This window comes from Chrysochloris asiatica, unplaced genomic scaffold (assembly GCF_000296735.1).
Source record: "Chrysochloris asiatica unplaced genomic scaffold, ChrAsi1.0 scaffold00132, whole genome shotgun sequence".
Classification (NCBI taxonomy): domain Eukaryota; kingdom Metazoa; phylum Chordata; class Mammalia; order Afrosoricida; family Chrysochloridae; genus Chrysochloris; species Chrysochloris asiatica.
Genome location: NW_006408650.1, coordinates 1,363,352 through 1,384,179, shown reverse-complemented (window position 1 = coordinate 1,384,179; position 20,828 = coordinate 1,363,352). Strand labels below are relative to the sequence as shown.

At 55.4% G+C, this 20,828-nt stretch overlaps 1 protein-coding gene across 1 annotated transcript in view; it reads left to right on the top strand.

Annotated features, from left to right (window-relative positions):
• The first annotated feature begins 16,138 nt into the window (after positions 1 to 16,138).
• GCGR (glucagon receptor) overlaps positions 16,139 to 20,828 on the top strand; it is an 8,817-nt gene continuing 4,127 nt past the window's right edge. The window contains exons 1-13 of the mRNA XM_006869631.1: positions 16,139 to 16,201; positions 16,332 to 16,434; positions 16,955 to 17,062; positions 17,146 to 17,267; positions 17,360 to 17,466; positions 17,557 to 17,713; positions 17,780 to 17,939; positions 18,030 to 18,090; positions 18,390 to 18,459; positions 18,710 to 18,798; positions 18,901 to 19,039; positions 19,451 to 19,492; positions 19,716 to 19,841. Coding sequence (XP_006869693.1) covers positions 16,139 to 16,201; positions 16,332 to 16,434; positions 16,955 to 17,062; positions 17,146 to 17,267; positions 17,360 to 17,466; positions 17,557 to 17,713; positions 17,780 to 17,939; positions 18,030 to 18,090; positions 18,390 to 18,459; positions 18,710 to 18,798; positions 18,901 to 19,039; positions 19,451 to 19,492; positions 19,716 to 19,841 — 1,347 coding nt within the window. The remainder of the gene's footprint in view (positions 16,202 to 16,331; positions 16,435 to 16,954; positions 17,063 to 17,145; positions 17,268 to 17,359; positions 17,467 to 17,556; positions 17,714 to 17,779; positions 17,940 to 18,029; positions 18,091 to 18,389; positions 18,460 to 18,709; positions 18,799 to 18,900; positions 19,040 to 19,450; positions 19,493 to 19,715; positions 19,842 to 20,828) is intronic.

Sequence of the window (20,828 nt, the reverse complement as noted above, 5' to 3'; positions counted from 1 at the left end):
AGCACAGAATGGGACAGGACTGAGCTTCAACCCCCCCCCAGCCCCGTATCACCCTGAGCCAGCCCAGGGAGCTGATGGAGACCCCTGAAATCCCCTGAGCATCACCAGCACCCAGTGGCATCATCCAGGGTTTGGGGACACTGTATCCTACTGGACTGATGGGGACAGGAAAGCGGCAACCACAGCCTGCCCCATGGAAGAAGAAGACCCTGGAGAATTCGCAGGACGTTGACATCCGGTGTGTCTGGTGTGGTCTGACCATGCGCTGGGGACCAAGGGAGGGGGCAAACCTCTCCCCCCCCCAGTCATCAGTGCTTCTGCGGCGGAGGCGTGGACTCCATGCTGGGGTGGGGGCGGCAGCAGAGGGTGTGCAGCAGGGCAGAGACCCCAACAGATTCAAAACGTGGGAAGAAGCTCTGGTGCGTGGTTTTGAGGTACAGTAGTGGGGTTCAGTTGGAAGATGGGCAGGGCTGGAGGGATGGCATTGAATGCAGGGGTGCCATGGAGGGGGCATGATGGGGGCTTTGTTGAGCTCCTAGAATAACCCCAGATCTCCAAACCTCCCTGTTTCCAACTCACTCCTCCTGCCCTGTGAAGAAAGAAAGTCATCCATTACCTTCAGGGTGACAACAGGGTGGGCTTTATTTTCTAAGTGACACCCCAGACCTCACATGCCCACTACCAGGAAGTTCAGAGCCCCCACAGGGCTCCCTGTCCCCCACACTCCAGCCCTGGGAAGTCCCCAGCAGGAAGACCAGACACTAATGCTACACTCTCCCCCAGGGTTACGGAGGGTCCTACCTCCCTGGGGCCCTGGTCACTGAGGGCTCTGTCAGCCCCCTCTTCAGGGGTCCACCAGGACAGCCTCAGGGTGTAAACCGGGCAGGTGTTACCTTTAAACTCTCAGAACAAAAAGGATCACCCTCTGGGAACTGATTCCAGGTGCTTCAGTCTTAAAAGTAAGGTTTCCACGTGAGGTGGGGTGAAGGTCCACCCATTTGGGTGACTCATGAGGTCATCTACTTCACCCCTCCTTGGGGTGAGCCAGGCGGGGCTGAGTGGGACCAGGCGCCCGGAAGTAAGAGCAGCCACTGCTCTGTCCCTATTGTTAGCCATCATAGTCGCCAGACAGACTGTCTTCCAAAGAGTGGGAGTTGGACCAGAGACCCTCCAGAGACAGAATTCTCGGCACCCACCCCTGCTCCCTGGCCAGACAGTTCTAGTGTCTGTGTTTTCATATAGAGTCTGCAGCACATGTCCGTCCGCACATCTGGGGTCCTTGCCAGCATTCGCAATCCTGCCTCCTTCTTCACAGGTCGTCCCTTGCTGACCTCACAGCCAAGCCAGTCAGCTCACAGCAGAGACACTGAGCGCAAGAGGACACGTGGTTGGTCTCACTGTGAGGCGACTTGGGACTTCTGTTTGATGACCAGAGTTGTGCAGCTAGTGGAGGATGAGGTGGGTGCAGAGGACACAGACCTCCAGAGCGCTGCCCTTCCTTACGCCGCTTCCCCTCTTCCCCTCTGTGTGAGCCCTCTTCCTGTGCAGTGATTCGTTCATCCTCCCAGCCAGTCTGAGTTGGGTTTCCCAGAAGTTTCTTAACTGATTTGGCACATTTTCAAAGCCTAGACTTGTGAGTGATAGACGTGTGAACATGTCCCTGGGGCCAGGCATCTGCTCTGGAAGCTGTGAGTCCATTCTGACCGTATGGATGGAGATCCCATCTCAGGCTGTGCGCCTCCGTTCCAGGAACACTGGCCTGTGTGTGGCTCAGCTTAGAAGGGGGTCCACCCAAAGGTGAGTCTTGATGGTAGCCTGTAAGAGACCACAACCTAGACTCGTCACCTGCAGAAACTGTCAGCTAATGGATGTGCTTGTCACTTGTCTACACAGTACAGAACATTAAATGCATTGTTGTTGGGGGAAATTTAATGTATCTCCTATTAATGGGCTCGCTTCATGAAGCTGGTGAGAGCCAGTTGTTTCTCCAGAGGTGCCAGGGACAGGCATGTTGAGAAATGTGCGAGTTCTTTTTGTACATTGGCAGACACTTTATCAGCTCTGTGAGCTTTTCTGCCTCTCGCAATCTTTATCTTCTGAAGAGCTGGGGTAACTGGTGTTGCTCCATCTCTTGTTGTTAGGTACCGACCCATAGCGACCTTATGCACAGCAGAACGAAACACTGCCCGATCCTGGGCCAACCTCACAACTGTTGCCACGCTTGAGTTCATCGATGCTGCCACTTGGCCAATCCATCTCGTTAAGGGTCTTCCTCTTTCTCTCTGACCCTCCACCTTATCAAACATGATGTCCTTCTCCAGCAACTGGCCCCTCCTGACAATATGTCAGCAAATGAAGGTCCCACGGGCTTTTCTCCCACATCTCTAGATGTAGCTGGCACCGTGGCATCCGCTTCTTCACGTCTGCCCTTGTGTTTCTTCATGGCCTCAGTGTTCATTACCCTACGTGATGCCGTTTGCAGCAAATGTGCGTTGTGTTTAGCCACTACGTTTGTGTGTGTGTGTGTGTTGAAATAAACATAATGAAACAGTTGCCATTTCAGGCATTTCTAGGTGTGTGGTCATTAACTACATTCACCATGGTTGTGTAATCTCATCACTACTTGTTTCCAAACGATTCTGCCTCCTCAACCGAAACTCAGTCCCCTAAGAAATGCTTCCCCAGCCCCCATTGCTTCCACTCCTGGCCTCTAGACATTTGCCATTTTTAGAATATTTCATGCCAATATGTGTCCTTTTGTGTCTGACTTGGTGGTGGCGGTGTGCCATGGAGTCAGTTCCGACTCATAGTGACTCTGTTTCTGAGGCTGTAAATCTTTACATGAGCAGAAGGCCTCATCTTTCTCCCACAGACCAGCTGGTAGTTTCGAACTGCTGACCTTGAGGTTAGCAGCTGGATTTGTAACCACTACGCTACCAGAGTTCCTTTGTGTCTGACTTAGGGCACTCAATACAGTGTTTGCAAAGCCCATCCATGTTGTGGCCTGTCTCCGGGTCTCATTTCTCTTAACGGTTGAGTAAAACTGCATTGTATGTGCGCATCCCATTTTGAGTATCCACTCACCAGCTGATGGACATTTAAGTTGCCCCGCCCCCCTCCCCCCCTTGGAAACAGAGCTGCAGGGAACCAGGTGCACAAGTATCTGGTTAGGTCATTGCTTTTACATCATTTGGATATACACAAGCCTGGCCATCCATGAAAACCCATGAGCACAGTTCTACTCTGATGTACATGGGGGTTGCTTCGATGCTAACTGGGTCTGGAGGGAGCAGCCCTCAACCCTAGCAGGGTCTCACAATTGCCTGTGATTCTGTGGCCTTAGAGCAGCCCCGCCTCCATCTTTGTCCTTATTTGTCGTCCCCCCCCATGCACACACATGCACACACATGCATCACTCACATGTATAAAGCTTGCCTGGTGAGTCCCTGTCCATCTGTGTCCAAGCCCAGTCGGCACATGTGTGTGTCACAGGACTCCACTGAAATGGGGATTTGCTGGGTAAACAGTTCCCTCGCCCCTCCAATTCCACCTGTTAGGGGTCGGAGGAATCATGGTGTGGCGCTGTAAGACAAGCACTGGACCACAAGGTCGGTGGTTCAAACTCACCAGCCGCTCCTCAGAGCCCTATACAGGATTTAACAACAATGGGTTTTCAGTCCTAACCCTGCTTCTGTGAAGGGGGTCCCTGTTTGCAAATGGGGTTTTCTTTCTGATGTTAAGGAGACCTCTGCACTATCCACAAGTCTCCCTTCCCAGCCTCAGTCCCAGCCCCTACTGTCTCTGATTCAAGCCTGGCTCCATTGCCTTCAGCTGCTGCCACCGCCACCCGCCCACCCACCCTAAGTGGTGTGATTTCATCCCGCCTCCAGCTGGGGGCCTCAGATACGGCTCTGTGCTCTGCTAACAACCTTGATGGTGTCTCCGGGCAGAGTGTGAGACCAAGCAGACCCAGACCCTCTTCTCAGGAGAGTGGGGTCATTTCGGGAGGACATGGAGTGGTCATGGACCCTCACCCTGTGGGGGTTAGGGGCAGGCAGTGCCATTCGACCTCCCCAGGGACCAGGTTCTGGGGGTGGGGGGCTGAGGGTGTCATATCTGTAGAGTAGGGTGGTGCCCTGGACCTTCCACAGTGAAGATCTTGGGGTGCAGTTTCAGGCCCAACAACAGATGGGTCAGACCCCCTCTGGGCTGAGGGTGCTGTAGGCAAGTTCAGATCACTCAGAGATTTGGTGCCTCAGTTTACCTTCTCTAAGATGGACCACCTACCTTTTTCCAGGATGTGGGCAATGGGACAGTTCTAGGACCCCCATGACTGTCCAGTCCATGTTCAGAAGTTACCGGTACATTGATGCCAAGAGCAGACAAAGACGACTCAACAAAATGAGGTGACTTCTAGAGGGAAACACCCTTCATACAATGTTGGTGCTGTGAAGTGTCATTGAGGCTGTTACGACCCATAGCGACCCTGTATAGGGTTTCCAAGGAGTGGCTGGTGAGTTTGAGCCACTGACCTTGCAGTTCAAACCGACTTTGCAGTCCAGCGCATTAACTCACAACACCAGTAAGTAAAATGCAGAAATATGGAAAAAGGACACTACATTTTGCCCAAGTGGGAGTGCAAGGTTGGTACATTTGGATATCAGGTAATTCACCATAGCAACAGATTAAGGAAAGAAAATCAGACCATCTCAGTAAAGAGAAAATAGACTTTTGGTAAAAAACAAAACGGTAGTGAGGAAAGTTCTCAGCGAACTAGGGATAATGCACGGAGTCATTCTGAAGTGGATTTTTAAAAGCACATGTGAAACATACCGCACAGAAGCTCGGGACTGCCAGCCACCAAGTCGGTGGTTCAAACCACCAGGCACGCCTTGGAAACCCTGTACAGGGTCAGTTTGACAGCAGTTAACAACAGCAATGATTACATACAGGTCCGTGATGGCGCAGTGGTTAAGCATTCTCCTGATAACAGAGAGGTCAGTGCTTGGAACCCACTCAAGGGAGAAAGGCTGCTTTTGTTAAGATTGGTACGAAACCCTCTGGGAAAAGAGAGAGCTGTTCTCAGCAGTTGGAAACTCTCTGGAACAGTTTTCTTCTGTCCTACAGGACTGCTGTGTAGCTCTGGCGTGGCGCTGTAGGATCAGTACTGGACTTCAAACCACAAAGTCAGCAGTTCAAACCCACCAGCTGCTCCTCAGAAACCCTATACAGGGTCACTATGAATCGGAACCAACTCGACGGCACTTCACAACAACAACATCATAGGGTGGCCATGAATCATCTCATGCTGCAGCTGGACACTTCTCAGAACTATTGGGATAAGTGAAAACCATCGGTACAAAGGTTCCCATAAAGGTGGCGTCCACCTTGTCGGTTGTGTTCTTGGAAAGGCAAGGCGCTAGGGACAGACATTGAATCTGCTCGGGACCTGGAGTGGAAACCTGACTCCAAAGGAGCAGGAGGGAATTTGGGAGTGCTGGGTGATAAAAAGGAGTTCTGGAGCACAGTAGGCTAATCACTGGACTGCTAACCACAAGGTCAGCAGTTCAAACCTAGCAGCCGCTCTTCAGGAGAAAGATGAGGCTTCTGCTCTCTGTAAAGACTCACCGCACTGCGAATCCTGTTCAGTGCGCTATGAGTCAGAACTGACTCAGTGGTAGTGAGTTTGGCGTTGAGTTTTGCGTGGCAAAAATGTCCTGTTTCTGGAATGTGGTGGACACACAACTGTCTGTTGTTGTTAGGTGCTGTCAGTCTTTAAGGGAACACACAGTCTCATCTTGCTCTCTCAGAGTGACCCTACGTACAACATCTCAGAGTACAACAGAAGACGCTGTCTGGTTCTGTGCCCCCTCACAATCTGTGTTATATCTGAGCCCATTGGTGCAGACACTGTGTCCATCTATCTTGTTGAAGGTCTTCTCCAGCGACTGGTCCCTCCTGATGATGCATCCAAAGCATGTGATCTTGGCTTCCTTGGAGCGTTCTGACTGTCCATCTTCCAACATAGATTTGTTGCTTCTTCTGACAGTCCGTGGCATATCTTATATTCTTTGCTAAATGTTGTTGTTGTTAAGTGCCGTTGAGTCGATTCTGACCCATAGTGACCCTGGATAGGGTTTCCAAGGAGCAGCTGGTGAGCTTGAACCGCCGACCTTGCAGTTCAAATGGCTTTGCAGTCTGACGCATTAACCCACAGCAACACACCAGGACTCCAAGTATAGCAATGTTGTTGTTGTTGTTGTTATGTGCCATCGAGTCGTTTCCAACCCATAGCAACCCTGTATAGGGTTTCCGAGGGTGTAATCTTTATGGGAGTAGAAAGCCTCATCTTTCTCCCGCGGTGCAGCTGGTAGTTTCGAACCGCTGACCTTAAGGTTCGCAGCCCGATTCGTAACCACTACGCTACCAGAGTATAGCAATAGGGAATCATAAATCCTGCTGAAGGAACTGAAGGGTGACACAATCATTTTATTTTATATTTTTTATATTTTAAAAAACTTTTTATTGTGAATTGAGTGACGTTTACAGACAAGATCATCAGCTTCACATTCAACAAACCCTACAGTTTGTTCATCGCAATGATGACAATCCCCTCCCTGCAAGAACAGTTGTCCCCCTTCCTCCCTGTGGTTGTCTATTTACATCTTATATTGCACAAATGAATGAGGTAAAAATGTGGATGCACAGATACAAAAACAAAAAAATCTATATTTATTTAAATGTCCAAAGGGCACATTCTGCAAGCCAACTCCCTGCCTGTAAGCACACAGCGTTTCTCGGTTCATGGACCTGGAGCCCGCAACTGCTCGGTCTCTCTAGGCCACTGTCTCTGCTGCCGTCACTTTTCTAGGCAAGGATCTTTCTAGATGGTCCTGGGATCATCTGTTCCCGAAATGAAAGATCAACTACCTTCCCTTTTTAGTTACACGTCTTCTACAATTACAGGTCTGACAATCACATTCCTGCTAACAGTTATTCACAATTGGATTCTACCTTACCCCAAACATTCTGAAACTATGCACACCCATGAATGCTTGTAAGCCAGCCACTTCATGCCTTTACTGCCCACCATTTTTTTTTTTTTTTCAGCAAATGTCTAAATTGCCCATACCTATCAATGTCTGGAGTCCTGGTGTGGCGCTGTGGGTTAAAGCACCAGACTGCAAAGCCGTTTGAACTGCAAGGTTGGCGGTCCAAGCTTACCAGCTGCTCCTAGGAAACCCTCTACAGGGTCGCTATGAGTCAGAACCGACTCGATGGCACTTACAACATCAATGTCTAAATTGCCTGGTGTGGCACTGTAGGTTCAGCACTGGACTGTGGACCACAAGGTCGGCTCTTCAAACCCACCAGCCACTCCTCGGAAACCCTGAACAGGGTCGCTCTGAGTCAGAACCACCTTGACGGCACATAATAACAACAACAAACCGAACCCAGAACACTGAGGAGACAAGCACATTCCTTGATATGAAGAATCTTCCATTCTGATTGGAATTTTGAGCAACTACATCCATAAGCAAAAGTTCAGCTCATCAAATTGTATCAATTTACACTTGCTCACAGTAGCAAATATCATTTTCATCTGGTGGGGTTCTAGTCAGCCCAGCCCTAGCCATCCAAGCTAGGTCAAATGGGTACCAGCTTCAAGTTTGGGAGTTCATGCACACCTCCCTGCACTTCTGACTAGCTGGTCACTTCACTCCCAGCTGTAGCTCCCAGTGGCCAGGTCAGTGACCATGAGCTTAGGAGTTCTCACAACTCCTTAAACTTCAGACCAGCCAGGCCTTCCTCTCTTTGCTTTCATCTCAAGGTCAATGGGACACACCATTTTGTAAAGAACAAGTCATCAGTATCTAGTGAAGTTGAAGATGTACACACACACACACACCCAGGAGACCCACCCACATGTCACAAGGAGAACCATCTAGGAATGTCTGATGCAGCCCTGTTGTCACAGGAGGAGGAGAGGAAGAAGGTCAGGTGGCGGGGGGTAGGGGTGAGATGAAATGCCCACCACCGGAGGCATGAAGAGCTCCACGCATTGTATGGAAGAGGCTCAAAATGCACTGCTGAGCATTAGATCCAGCTGCAGACAGATGTAGGTCCTGTGCCTTTAAGAACATGGCCCCTGATACTATGTGTCACATATGCACACATCTGTCTGACAACTAAGGTGGGCGTGACCCAAGCCATGGTATTTTCATTCGCTTCAGATGCATGTGAAAGTCAGACAGTGAATAAGGAAGACCGCAGAAGAATGGATGCATTTGAGTTACAGTGTTATAGAAGAATATTCAAAATACCATGGGCTGTCAGAAGAACAAACACATCTGGAAGAAATACAGCCTGAGCTCCTTAGAAGCCAGGCTGGTGACACTTGATCTCACATACTTCGGACATGTTGTCAGGAGGGACCTGTCCTTGGAGAAGGACAGCATGCTTGATAAAGTAAAGGGTCAGCGATAGAGAGCAAGACCCTCAAGGGGCTGGACTGGCGCAGTGGCAGCAGCATGGCAATTGTGAGGATGGCGTGATGCTTCCTTCTGTTGTACGCAGGCTCGATGTGAGTCGGAACAGACTCAACGGCACCTGACAACAACAACACTATGCACGCACACAGGTGCAATTGCCATATAAAAACACGAACCAGAGGACAAGAGAGGAGGGAAGAGGGTCTATGCTGCAACTGCCAGCCAAGGAATGCTGGAGGTAGCTAGAAACCGGACGAGACAAGGAAGTCTCTTCCCTTGGAGCATTTAGGAAAGCGCATTCCTGCCAAGACCCCCGGCCTCCAGGTTTGGGAAAGGACAAATGCGTGTCCCTTATAAGCCACCTGCTTTGCAGCACTTTGTCACGGCAGCCCCAGTAGACACATATTGGGGTGTTGGGGTGGGGGGCTTCTTGTCTTTCAGGAGCCTGTCATGTGGGAGCGTGCTGGACGCACACAGAACATCATGGCCCAGGTAGCCTCTGAACATGGACTCTAGGGTGAGAAGCCCTCCGAACACTGCTGTCTTCTCAAGAGAGTCAGTACCATTAGGACTGTTTGCTTTAGGTGACCTACTTCTCTCTAGAAGCGTGTAGAATCTTCTCTTCATTCTGAGTACTTGGAAATGTCATGACGATGTGACTGGGTGTTTGTTTGGTCTTCTTGTTTTAATGTGTTAGCTTGTTTATTGTTTTCATGGAGCTGGGCCTTTGGTGGGGCATTTTGATCTGTACTTCAGTTCTGGGAAACATTGCATAGTCTTTCTTTGTAATTGACCCCCAGCTTCATTCTCCGATCTCGTTTTGGAGCCTTTGGTGTTGGTTAGGCTCCAGAGCCTCTGCACAGACTTCCCATCATCTCTTATCATTCCTGGGTTTCCATCTTTTGGATTTTTGTTCTATCTTTTCAGAGACTTCCTCAGTTCATTCTTCCAAGTTCTTGTTACGTTATTACAGTTTGGGAGGTTGTAATTTTTAATTCACACAGCCTCTGCCTTAGTCTTGTTCTGTGGGTACAGCACCTTATCATGTTTCTATAAGGGTAATCGGAGAGAGTTTTTAAGATGGGAAATTTTCTTCCAGTCCCTGCATTGGCTGTCTCCCTCAGAATCTTCTTTTCCATTGGCTTTTGGTCTTTCTCCTATGTCTGGTGGACCTTGGTTTTTTCATCCATATCTAAAAGCAAGGCATAGGAAACAACCCCTGAATGCCCTTCGCCTTAGCTTTGGTCTCTATACCTTTTGATTTCTACCTTGTGTGACTGGCTGAGTAACAACTGAGGGACTCAAGTGGCACTGTGTCCAGGTCCAGGAGTGTTTAAGAGGACTGATTGTGAGCACAGGGAATGGCTTATGTTACAGGCTGGGTAACAGAAGCTAAATGGCAAGAGCCATGTAGCTGAGGAAGGTGCAATGCCCTGCGATTTCTAAACAAACAAATGAGTAGACCAGCAGTGCGCAGGCCCGGAAGGAGGAGAGTCCTTTCTGGGTGGTGGCTCCACCATTCCTTTTCCTTTCGTCGCTTTTCCTGTATGTTCACATTTCTGGCCTTAAGGCACCCATGGTCCCTTAGCCCAAGGTTTCTGACCAACACTCCCAGACTGGACATGTATTACGGAATCCGCCCCAGAAGCAGGGGTGGGGCTACCTGTCTGGTTCTTCTGGCCAGGCGCCAGGTCTTGCAGAGGTAGCAACTTGATAAAAATTCATCAAGTGCCAGAATTAAGTCCCAACGGTGCTCTCTCAAAGGAGCCTCAGTGGTGCCATGGATTAAGCGTTGTGCTGCTAACTCAAAGGTGGGAGGTTCAAGGCCACCAGTCGATCCATAGGATAAAGATGAGACTGTCTGCTCTCAGATAGATTTATAGTCTTGGAAACCCCTCGTTCTGTTCTGTCCTGTAGGTCACTGTGAGTTAGCATCAACTTGACAGCAGTAAGTTTGGATTGGTGCTCGCTCTAGAATCCAAGTGTAGAAAAACAGACCCTCAGCTCAGAGAGATGGAGAAGAAACAGGCTGAGGGCAGGAGGGGAGCAGGCCAGCCCAGCCATTCTGATTACCGCTCAGGGACCCTTCCTCTGCCCGCCCTCCTGTGAGGAGGGTCTTTGGGGACTCTGGGGAGGACAGGCTACGTGGGAAGGCCCAGCCCCCACCATTCCCAGCTCTAGCTCTGTTTATGTCTTATGAATTCAGTTATGTAAATAGAGGTGGCCCAGCCCAGGGGAGGGGCCCCACCCCTTCTGCCCCCTTTCCCTCCCCCCCCCAGACTCTTAGTCTATCTGCATCCTTCTCCTGGAGTGATCCCCAACACCCAGTGCCTGTCTCAGGTGCCTCTGGCTGGCTGGGACTGTCCAGGGAAACCTGGTCCAGAACGGGACAGGACCTCTCCCAAGGTCACACAGCAAGGCAGGAGGAAGGCGAGAAGAGCCCCTGACTCACCCTTTCATTTCACAGTGTGCACTGTCTCTCAAAGCCCTCACCTCAGTGACCCACACGGTCACCTGAAGGAGCTCCCTGTTACCCACTGGGCTGCCCTTCCACCCCCAAAGAGGAGGGGTACAGTGGAGAGAGAGAGACTGGGCTCTTTGGGGCTCAGAAGACTGCCCCCCTCCCCCCAGTCCACTGCCTCCCCAGGAAGAGTGGCTTTTCTGACCTTTGCCTGTTGGCCTTCCCTGGATCCAAACAAGGGCGGGGGCAGGGTTTCAGATCACGGGTAGGAACGGGTGTCCAGAGGGTCAAGACCCTGCATCTTCCAAGTGCATTGCCCAGCAGTCCTCCTGAGGCCTTATACCACAAAGGGGCTGGGCCTGGGCTCCGAGCAGGCACCTCCCAGGGCAGGTGGTAAGGCCAGGCCAGCTCTGTTCTGAGGACCCGTGGGGAGGGGGTGCCCATGGGCCTCCTATGCAGAGGTCCACTGAGGAGAGCCCAGGAAACACAGGACATTCTCAAAGAGCCAACCAGAGGGACCAGAGACATGGGAGAGAGATTCAGGGACTTGGGGGAGGTGGGTGGATCAGGATGGGGGGGTTGGTGGCACAATTCAGGGTCTACTGCTAACCGAAAGGTCAGTGGTTCAAATCCACTAGCCACTCAGAGGGCAATCTGCTCCTGTAAAGGTTCCAGGAAACCCTGTGGCCACTTCTAGTCTGTGCTCGAAATTACTACGATTCCACCAGCAGACACACAACACTGGAATTTGGAAGGGAGGAGTCCCCAGGGGCGGTGGAGTGTGGGGAGGTGTCAGAGGTGGGGTGGGGGGGCGGATCCTGGAGGATCCTCTGGGCAGCAACCTGTCGAACCCAGGCAGGGTTACTTGTCCCGCCTGAAAACCTGTTGAATGAGTGGTGTCGCAGAAGATGTGACAGGTTGACAAGGCTCTGAGACTCTGGGTGGGGTACAGAAAGGGTTAAAGGGACACCCCAGGGGGCCGCCCTGCCACCACATGCCTCCTCTGGGGAGTGGAGGGGATTCCCGCCAAGCGTGTCCTCTGGACCCCACCCTAGGCCCGCACCAGCCCGCAGTCCCTGTTGGCCCGCCGCGGGGCTATTCGAAGGAACCGCGTCATCAGTAGCCAGGGTGGAGGGGGTGCGGGGTCAGCCCGACCAGCAAATCAGATCGGCCCCGGGAAAAGGAGGGAGCAAGGGGAAGGGGCGCTGAGTCACCCCCGCCGCGTCCTTGGACTTTTCCTGCCCCCGACCCGGGGTCCCTGGGCTGGTCGAGAGCGCTGCAGACCCGTCTGTCCGGGCCGGGGGTCTGCGGAGGTACAGGGTCCACTGGGCGGGAGCGGGAATGGAGATCCGCTGGGGAGGAGCCGGAGAGACGGGGTCCACGGGGTGCAGGGTCTGAGAGACGAGGTCCAGGGGTCGAGATCCGCCAGGTTGAGGGTCCCGGGCACTCGCCGTGGATGCCCGAGGGGACCGGGAGGAGAGAGGCGCGGCGGAGGGGACTGGGGACCCTCGGCGCCGCTCCCCTCCGCTGGCTGCTCTCGCCCCCGCCCCTCCGCCGCCACCACCGCCACCGCCGCCCAGCGTCGCCGCCGGAAAGTTTGCGCGGCGGTGGCGGAGCGGCGCCGACCCCAACCCGGCAGCGCGGCACAGACAGGCAGTCGCCTGCGCCCCGACCGAGCGCTCCCGGAGGCTGGTGAGCACCTGCGGCCGCGGCCCGAGAGGGTGTTCCCGGAGCGCACCCGGGGCTGGGGCTGGGGACCGGGGCCTGGCGGGCGGGGTCCCTGGCTGTCTCCGCTGTCACCCCAGTCGGACACCTCTGCCCTCAACCCCGGGGATGAGTTAGCAGGCTCGGATGGTCACGGGGTCCCGCACCTCCGGGCAGGTTCAGGGGTCTCAGCCCCTACCCCGTCCTCTTGTACCCTGGGCGTGGTCTTTGAGGGGGTCGTCCGGTCGCCACCTTCCTCCTGGGACTCGCTCCTTCCCCCACCCCGAGGACCGCGTCACCCCGAACGTCTCTCTCCCCCTCAGGCCCTGTCCCCTCCCCTCCCCCACCATTTCCACGCCACAGGAAGGGTGAGGGGTTGACACCCCTCTTGGTGGCGCTTCCCACGCGGGTCACACGTGTGACTTTGACCCTCAGCCGACCAGGCGCTCCCCCTTCTCCCGCGTCTCTCCTACTCTTGGTCACGAGGGTACCTACCCTACCCCCATCCGCTGACCCCGCCAACAGCACCCTCATTCTCTGGACTGGCCAGGGCGGTTTTCCATCCTGCGGGCCTGGGGGTTGTGGGAGTGAGAGGGCGGGAGATGCGGTCCCTGGAGGGGTGAATGGAATCGCTGCTGGGGGGAGGGTGTCCCGCTGGGCACTGGAGGCCAGGCGTAGGGACTCTGTCAACAGCCAGGTGCCTCTGACCGGCTGCAGGCCCATGACCTTCCTCTGCCTGCTGAGGTTTCTCAAAACCACCCACGTGCTCCTGTTGTTAAAGGCTGTCTGTCAAGCTGCTTCCAACCCATAGGGACCCTCTGTAAGAATATAGGGCTTCCAAGGAATGGCTGGTGGGTTTGAACTGCCTACCTTGTAGTTAACTGTCCAGTGCTTATCCTACAGTGCCACACCAGGACTCCAAAGTGTTCCTGTTGTTGTTATTAAGTGCCATGGAAACGGTTCCAACTCACAGCGACCCTGTACACGGTTTCCAAGTAGTTGCTGGTGGGTTTGAACCACCCACCTTGTGATTAGCAGTCTAGTGCTTATCTTTCAGGTCAAAGCATCGGCCCCTCCACCACCCGCTCAGGTGGAGAATGGGGCGTTGTCACTGCCTTTCTTGGCAGATGGGACACCCACTCTGTCCTGCAGGTCCAATACAGGCTCTGAGGTCCCTCAGTCACCCCCAGGGTATACTTTGGGGCTGTGGCTGATACACAAACCTTCCAGAGTGGTGGCTAGCAGGTGTGGGTCAGAGCTAGTACCTGCTGGGGCAGGGGATAGCCAGAGAGTCCCCATTCAGGTTCCCACAGGGAGCCATGGGTACCCTCATTTCCAGTCCAGGTAGTCACCCGGCACAGTGTGGAGCCCACAGGGAAAGGGTCTCGGTACTGCCCAGGATAATAAGGTGGAATGATGGGGAACCACCAATGGGAGGGGGCACCTCACTTCTTGCCGTCTCATGGGTCCAAGGTTTCACCGCTTATTCATGTATGAATGGGGGAGGGAAGGGGTGGGGTGGGCTTCTGGGGTCCCCATGTTCCCCCACTCTAGAGCTGGAAGGGGGTGGGCCTGACACTGGCAATCAGGGTACCAAGCCCATTCCCACATGACACCTTTAGTCTTCAGTGATGAGAAGGCAGGGGTCCCCACTTTACAGGTGAGGAAACAAAGGCTCTGAGAAGGCACATTCAGGGTCCTAGGACCAGAGCTGGGCTCCCTGAAGTTGCCCTCTTGTGAGAGGCAGTCCAGGGCTACACTCTGAGATGCTGGGTGAAAGTTCAGACCCTTCATCTACCCACCTCTAGCCCTTCCTAGTTCCCATCAGAACCTGAAAGGGGGACCAAAGCCAGTCCTCGCCTTCTGAGGGGCCCGCCTAGGCCTCTCCCCACCCCTAGGGAGATGGTAGCCTGTGAACCAGAGGGGAGTCCCTGTTTCTGGACCTGGCTGCCGTGGGAAAGTCTGCGGGTGCAGCACACCTCTTCTTCACTCTGTCCCCCACCCGTTACTCTCAGGGGCCCTAGACTAGCTGACCGCCCACTCACATGGCAGTCCCTGCTGGGCAGCCCCACTCTGCAAAGTCCGAGAAGGGGTATCCAAACAGCTCCCATGTTTCCATGGGGAAGCTGGCTCTAAGGGGTGCCCTCCCTCTGAGGTGGAACACAGCCCTCCCCCTGCCCTGACCCCAGGGCCAGTGCCCCAGGGACCTCTAGGCAAGGACAGCTTATCGGCCAGTGTCCTCCCTGCTTTCCCTTGTCCACTCTGCCCTGCCAGCCCTTGGCACCCTCTCCCTACCCCATCGCCCTCCTCCAGGTCCTCCCAGGTGGGTTAGGGCCAGAATCAGGAGGGCTCAGCTGGCCTTGGATCCAAGGAGGCAGACTCAGCACTGTTCCTCCTCAGCCAACTGCCCAATCCCCCCATTCCCCAACTGCCCCCACACCTCTGCCTCTCAACATTTTCTCCCTGTCCGACTGTTCACACAGCTATCTGTCCAGTCATCATTCCATCTGTCCATAAATCCATCCAACCATCCATACATCTGTCCACACGTGCATACACACACCCATACGTCTGTCCACACGTACATACACACAGCTGTCTCTATATCCAACCATCCATACATGTCCCTCCATACAAATGTCTGTCCATTCCTCCACCCAACCATTCATCTATGACATCCATCTAGCATCTGTCCACCCACCCATATGTCTGTCCATACATCCATCTATCTGTCCATCCTCTCCCAGGAGCCTAGGTGTGCCCAGAAGAAGGGCCTTCCACAGCCCCTGAGGGGCTCACCCAGGATCCAAGGAAGCCGCTCTCTGTTCCCGATGCGTAGGCTGTAAAAGCAGCCACGGCTGACTTATGGGGCGGCTGCTTCCAGACACCCAGCTCATTACGGCACTGCAAGGGCAGGGACCCCAAGTCTGGGCTCCAGGCCACCACTACAGTGCTAATCTTAGGAATGGGCCCCAGGGGCCATGGGAGCACACAGATACTCCAATCCTGGGAAGGGGGGCAGGGTGTGACAAAGACCACCTGAGCTTGTGACCCAAGTCCGCATAGCAGGGACCTGGCCCAGGGCCACTTACCAAACATGGCCCTGGTGACTGGAGTCACCGCTGAGGCTCAGTGATGGATGGCCACCACTCCCGGTCGGTCAGCCTGGCAAGAGGCCTTTCCCAGGGCTAAGAATAGGTAGAGGTGAGGAGACGTCCAAGGAGCTGGGTAGGACTGACAGCGCCCCCTACCGAGAGCTTTGTGAGCACAAAGGGGAAGGGACTCTGGCTGTTCCCCACTCAAGGGAGACGGTGGAGCCCCACAGCCCTGGACAAGCCTGCCACTCCCTCCCCCACTTATCCAGCAGGACCCAGAGACGTGGACCCCCAAGTCCTGTTACACTTGCTCTTGGCTCCCCGGAGGAGTGAGCACACCCACGAGGATCCCTTTGCCCAGATGTAGAAGGCGGCTGCCCAGAGGCATGCCCCCCACCCAGCCACACTGCCCCCACCTCCTCCTGCTGCTACTGCTGCTGACCCTCCAGGTGAGTGCTGAGGCCCCTCCCATACACACCCGGCTATCCCCTCAGCTCAGGGGCTGCGTCTTGTGCTCTATGCTCCGCCTGCCCTGTCTGTCTGTCCATCTTCCCGGCTGCCCATCCATCTGTGCTCCAGCCACAGGTCCCCGCCGCGCAGGTGATGGACTTCCTGTTTGCGAAGTGGAAACGCTATGCAGACGAGTGTTCCTACAATCTAAGCCTACTGCCGACCCCCACTGGTGAGCTCCACAGCCTTCAGGCCAGCCCTCTCCCTGGGGGTACCCACCCCCACCCCGTGACAGGCCACAAAGCAACCACAGAGAAGCTGGGATCACCTGGCCACAGTTAGGAGGAAACAGGACCAGAGGCCAGGGCTCAAGGCGTCCAGCTCAGTGAGCACAGGGCAGGGGGTGGGCTGAGAGGCTGGAGTGACGTTGACGGTAAGGGTCCCCAGATAAAAGGGGCTCAGCTCCCAGACAGGGAAGGACTGCAAGAAGGGTGGTGGGAAGGGGAAGCCCAAGGTGGCTTGGGACATGTTGGGAACTTGCATTTCCAGGGAAGGTGGCTTTGGGTAGAGTGGAAGTGGGGGTCTGCTCCAAGGGTGGGGCATCAGGAGGCCTAGTCCCAGGTCAGGTGGAAGGAAGTCAGCTGCTCCAGGTGGCGATTCTAGGACAGACGCTAGGCGGGGTCAAGCCCGGCTGAGGGACCTCATTTGCCTGCCACCCTGCCACCCTGCCACCCTGCCACCCTGCCCTGCAGAGCTGGTCTGCAACCGAACCTTCGACAAGTACTCCTGCTGGCCAGACACCCCTCCCAACACCACAGCCAACATCTCCTGTCCCTGGTACCTGCCCTGGCACCACAAAGGTACTTCCTGGAGGCCCAGGGGGTGGGAGTGGACTAAGGTCTCAGTCAGCACGGGAGATAACCTGACCACCATCCACCCCCAGTACAGCACCGCCTCGTTTTCAAAAAGTGCGGGCCGGATGGGCAGTGGGTGCGGGGACCCAAGGGACAGCCATGGCGCAACGCCTCCCAGTGCCAGATGGACGTGGACGAGCTGAAAGTCCAGGTCAGCCCTGGTGGGCGACAGGTAGTAGGAGGGTGGGCAGATGTGGTGGGGTAGGCTGGGGGTCACCCTGACTGCTCGTCCATCTTTGGCAGAAGGAAGTGGTCAAGATGTACAGCGACTTTCAGGTGATGTACACGGTGGGCTACTGTCTGTCCCTGGGAGCACTGCTTCTCGCCCTGGTCATCTTGCTGGGCCTCAGGTACCTCTGTCTATCTGGTGGTGGTGGTGGCCAGTAGTGCAGGAGGCGGTGTCCATGGGCAGGGTAACCAGCTGACCATTGTCCCCACAGCCAGCTGCACTGCACCCGAAACTATATCCACATGAATCTGTTTGCCTCCTTCGTGCTAAAGGCCACCTCCGTGCTGGCCATAGATGCTCTGCTGCAGACGCGATACAACCAGAGTATCGGTGATGACCTCAGCGTTAGCATCTGGCTTAGTGACAGGGTGAGTGGAAGCCCCCCAGGAGTGCGGGGAACCTGGCTGCCCCAGCTGACCTGCACCCATGTTTAGGCAGTAGCCGGCTGCCGAGTGGCAGCTGTGTTCATGCAATATGGCGTCATGGCCAACTACTGCTGGCTGCTGGTGGAAGGCGTCTACCTACATAGCCTGCTGGGCCGGGCCACCTTCCGCGAGAGGAGCTTCTACACTCTCTACCTGGGCATTGGCTGGGGTGAGTGAGGCTGCCAGGTTCAGGGGGTTGGCAGCCCCTCAGGGCTAGACCTGGGACCACAGCCACTTCCCTTCACCCCATGCCTTACAGGCACTCCGATTCTCTTCGTCATCCCCTGGACAGTAGTGAAGTGTCTCTTTGAGAATGTCCAGTGAGTATGAGTGGGCAAAGGGAGTAGCTGGACCCTCGCCCCTTACAACCACTCTGTGCTGGGCATGTGGACGTGGGGTGGGGCCCCGGGGGCTTCGGTGGAACCCAGTGGGGATAAGTAGGCATGGTGTCTGCCTATCTCCATCCTTCCTGAGGTCACATCAATTGCTGGGGGGAGCATGGGGGATGTGTGCCCAGGGCTTCCAGGATGTCAAGCATGCCCCTTGGGGTGAGGTACAGGCCCAAAGTGTGCCCAGCTCCTGGGGTGAGGAGTGCAGGGTGTGAACCTCATCCCCACAGGTGCTGGACCAGTAATGACAACATGGGCTTTTGGTGGATTCTACGGTTCCCCATCTTCTTGGCCATCCTGGTGAGGAAATGCAGCCCCCTGGCCCTGCCGGCTGACAGCACCTGTCCCCTGGCACTTGACCAGGATGCTGGCTGGCACTGTGGGCGTCAGGACAGACCGCCTGGACGTGGTGGGCTGTCATCTTTGGACAGGTGTCTGCTGGTCCCAGCTCTGCTGAAGGCGGGAAGCAGGGACAGGTGTGGGCCAGTCAGGACTTTGAGCCATGGGCTGTCCATGGGCTGTCCCCCAGCAGTGTTCTCACCACTCACAGATCAACTTCTTCATCTTCATCCACACTGTCCACATCCTGGTCACCAAGCTGCGTGCCCATCAGATGCGCTACACTGACTACAAGTTCCGGTGGGTGGTGGAAGATGGAAGACCTTCCCCCAGGGGCGCTTTCAGTGGGGAGGTAGGCTGGGAGGGACAGGGAGGTTGGAGGCTTAGGCTCTGCCCTCACAGGCTGGCCAAGTCCACGCTGACCCTCATCCCCCTGCTGGGTGTCCACGAGGTTGTGTTTGCCTTCGTGACTGATGAGCACGCCCAGGGCACACTGCGCTCTGCCAAGCTCTTCTTCGATCTTTTCTTCAGCTCCTTTCAGGTGCCCTCACCACCCCCCACAGCCTGACCTCTCCCTCCATGGGTGCCATTCGGACCTCCGTCCCCCATGGGTGCTGTCCTGACCCCTTCTGCCCCCATGGGTGCCGTCCTGACCCCACCTCTCTCCCCATGGGTGCCGTCCTGACCCCACCTCTCTCCCCATGGGTGCCGTCCTGACCCCACCTCTCTCCCCATGGGTGCCGTCCTGACCCCTTCTCCCTCCATGGGTGCTGTCTTGACCCCTTCTGCCCCCATGGGTGCCATCCTGACCCCACCTCTCTCCCCATGGGTGCCGTCCTGACCCCTTCTCCCTCCATGGGTGCTGTCCTGACCCTACCTTTGTCCCCCATGGGTGCCGTCCTGACCCCTTCTGCCCCCATGGGTGCCGTCCTGACCCCACCTCTCTCCCCAGGGCCTGTTGGTAGCTGTTCTCTACTGTTTTCTCAACAAGGAGGTCGGTGGGGGGTCGTTGTGGGGGGCCTTGGTAATAGGGGTGGATCAGGGGACCTGGGCCACAGGGGACCAGGGATCTGGGGGACACTGGCACAGGAGATTGGAGGGTCTGGGGGGCCCTGGCACAGGGGACCGAGGTGGGTCTGGGTTGAGGGAGCTCTGGCCCAGGGGGACAAGGTGGGTCCCGGGGGTGCCCTGGCACAGGGGAACCCACTTTGCTTCAGGTACAGTCAGAGCTGCTTCGGCGTTGGCACCGCTGGCGCATGGGTAAGGCCCTACAGGACGAGCACCGGCCAGGCAGCCATGCAGCCCGACCTGCCCTGGGACCCCCCAGTGAGAAGTTGCTCCTGGTAAGGAGCAGTGGTGGCGGTGGAGTTGGCCCGGACCCCTCCACAGAGACCACCTCGGTTCACGGACTTCCTGGGCTGGCCGAGAGTCCCTTGTGAAGCCCCCGGACTCCACTGGGTGGACTGTGTATACCAAACAGACATTGTAGACACCCCAGAACTCAATGCTTTAGCAGGCCAGAGGGGCAGGGAGCCCGGAGACCTGTGATCCACGTCCCCCACATGGTGGTGCCACCCTGGAGGCAGGGGATGAGAGAGTTTTGTTATGACCTGCATGCTGTGTGTTCCATGTCCCTGTGTCCCCCTGTGCATGGAAACCCCAAAAATAAAGAGTTCCTCATGCAGCGTGCACGCCCTTACAGGGGCCGACTATAGGGAGCAGGCAGTCCATCACAGGGACCCCTCCAGTCACCCCTGTTTTACTGAGGAGGAGGTTCAAGGTCAGAGAACCTACCCCTTTCTCTCATCCCCATCTGAGCACAGCTGGTGTGACAACCCTTCACCCCAGGGCAAGACAGGGACTCTGTCTCCCTATGGGCCAGATTCAATGCCTCCTCTCAGCCTTCCCCCACAGCTCCCCAAGGAGCAGAATCACCTGCAGAGGGGATATGAAGTCAGAATGCATCGGAGGGAGGCCCTAACCCACCAATGCATCCCTACAAAGCCCACGGGAACACTGCTTACCAGAGGTTTTTTCTAGAACCACCTTCCCTGGAAGCATCCAGCATGGGGACACGATCTCAAAGTAGAGGACATTCTGCCTGGGCCCCTGACTCACACCAGGTCTAGCAGCCCTGATGGTGCAAACTGTTGGCACTCGGCTTCTAACCAAACAATTGGATGTTCAGTTCACCCAGAGGCACCTGAAACATCACCCACTGAGAACCCTGTGGGCACAGTTCTCCTCCGACACACACGGGGCACCATGAGTGGGATCTACTTATGAAACATCATCCACTGAGAACCCTGTGGGCACAGTTCTACTCTGAC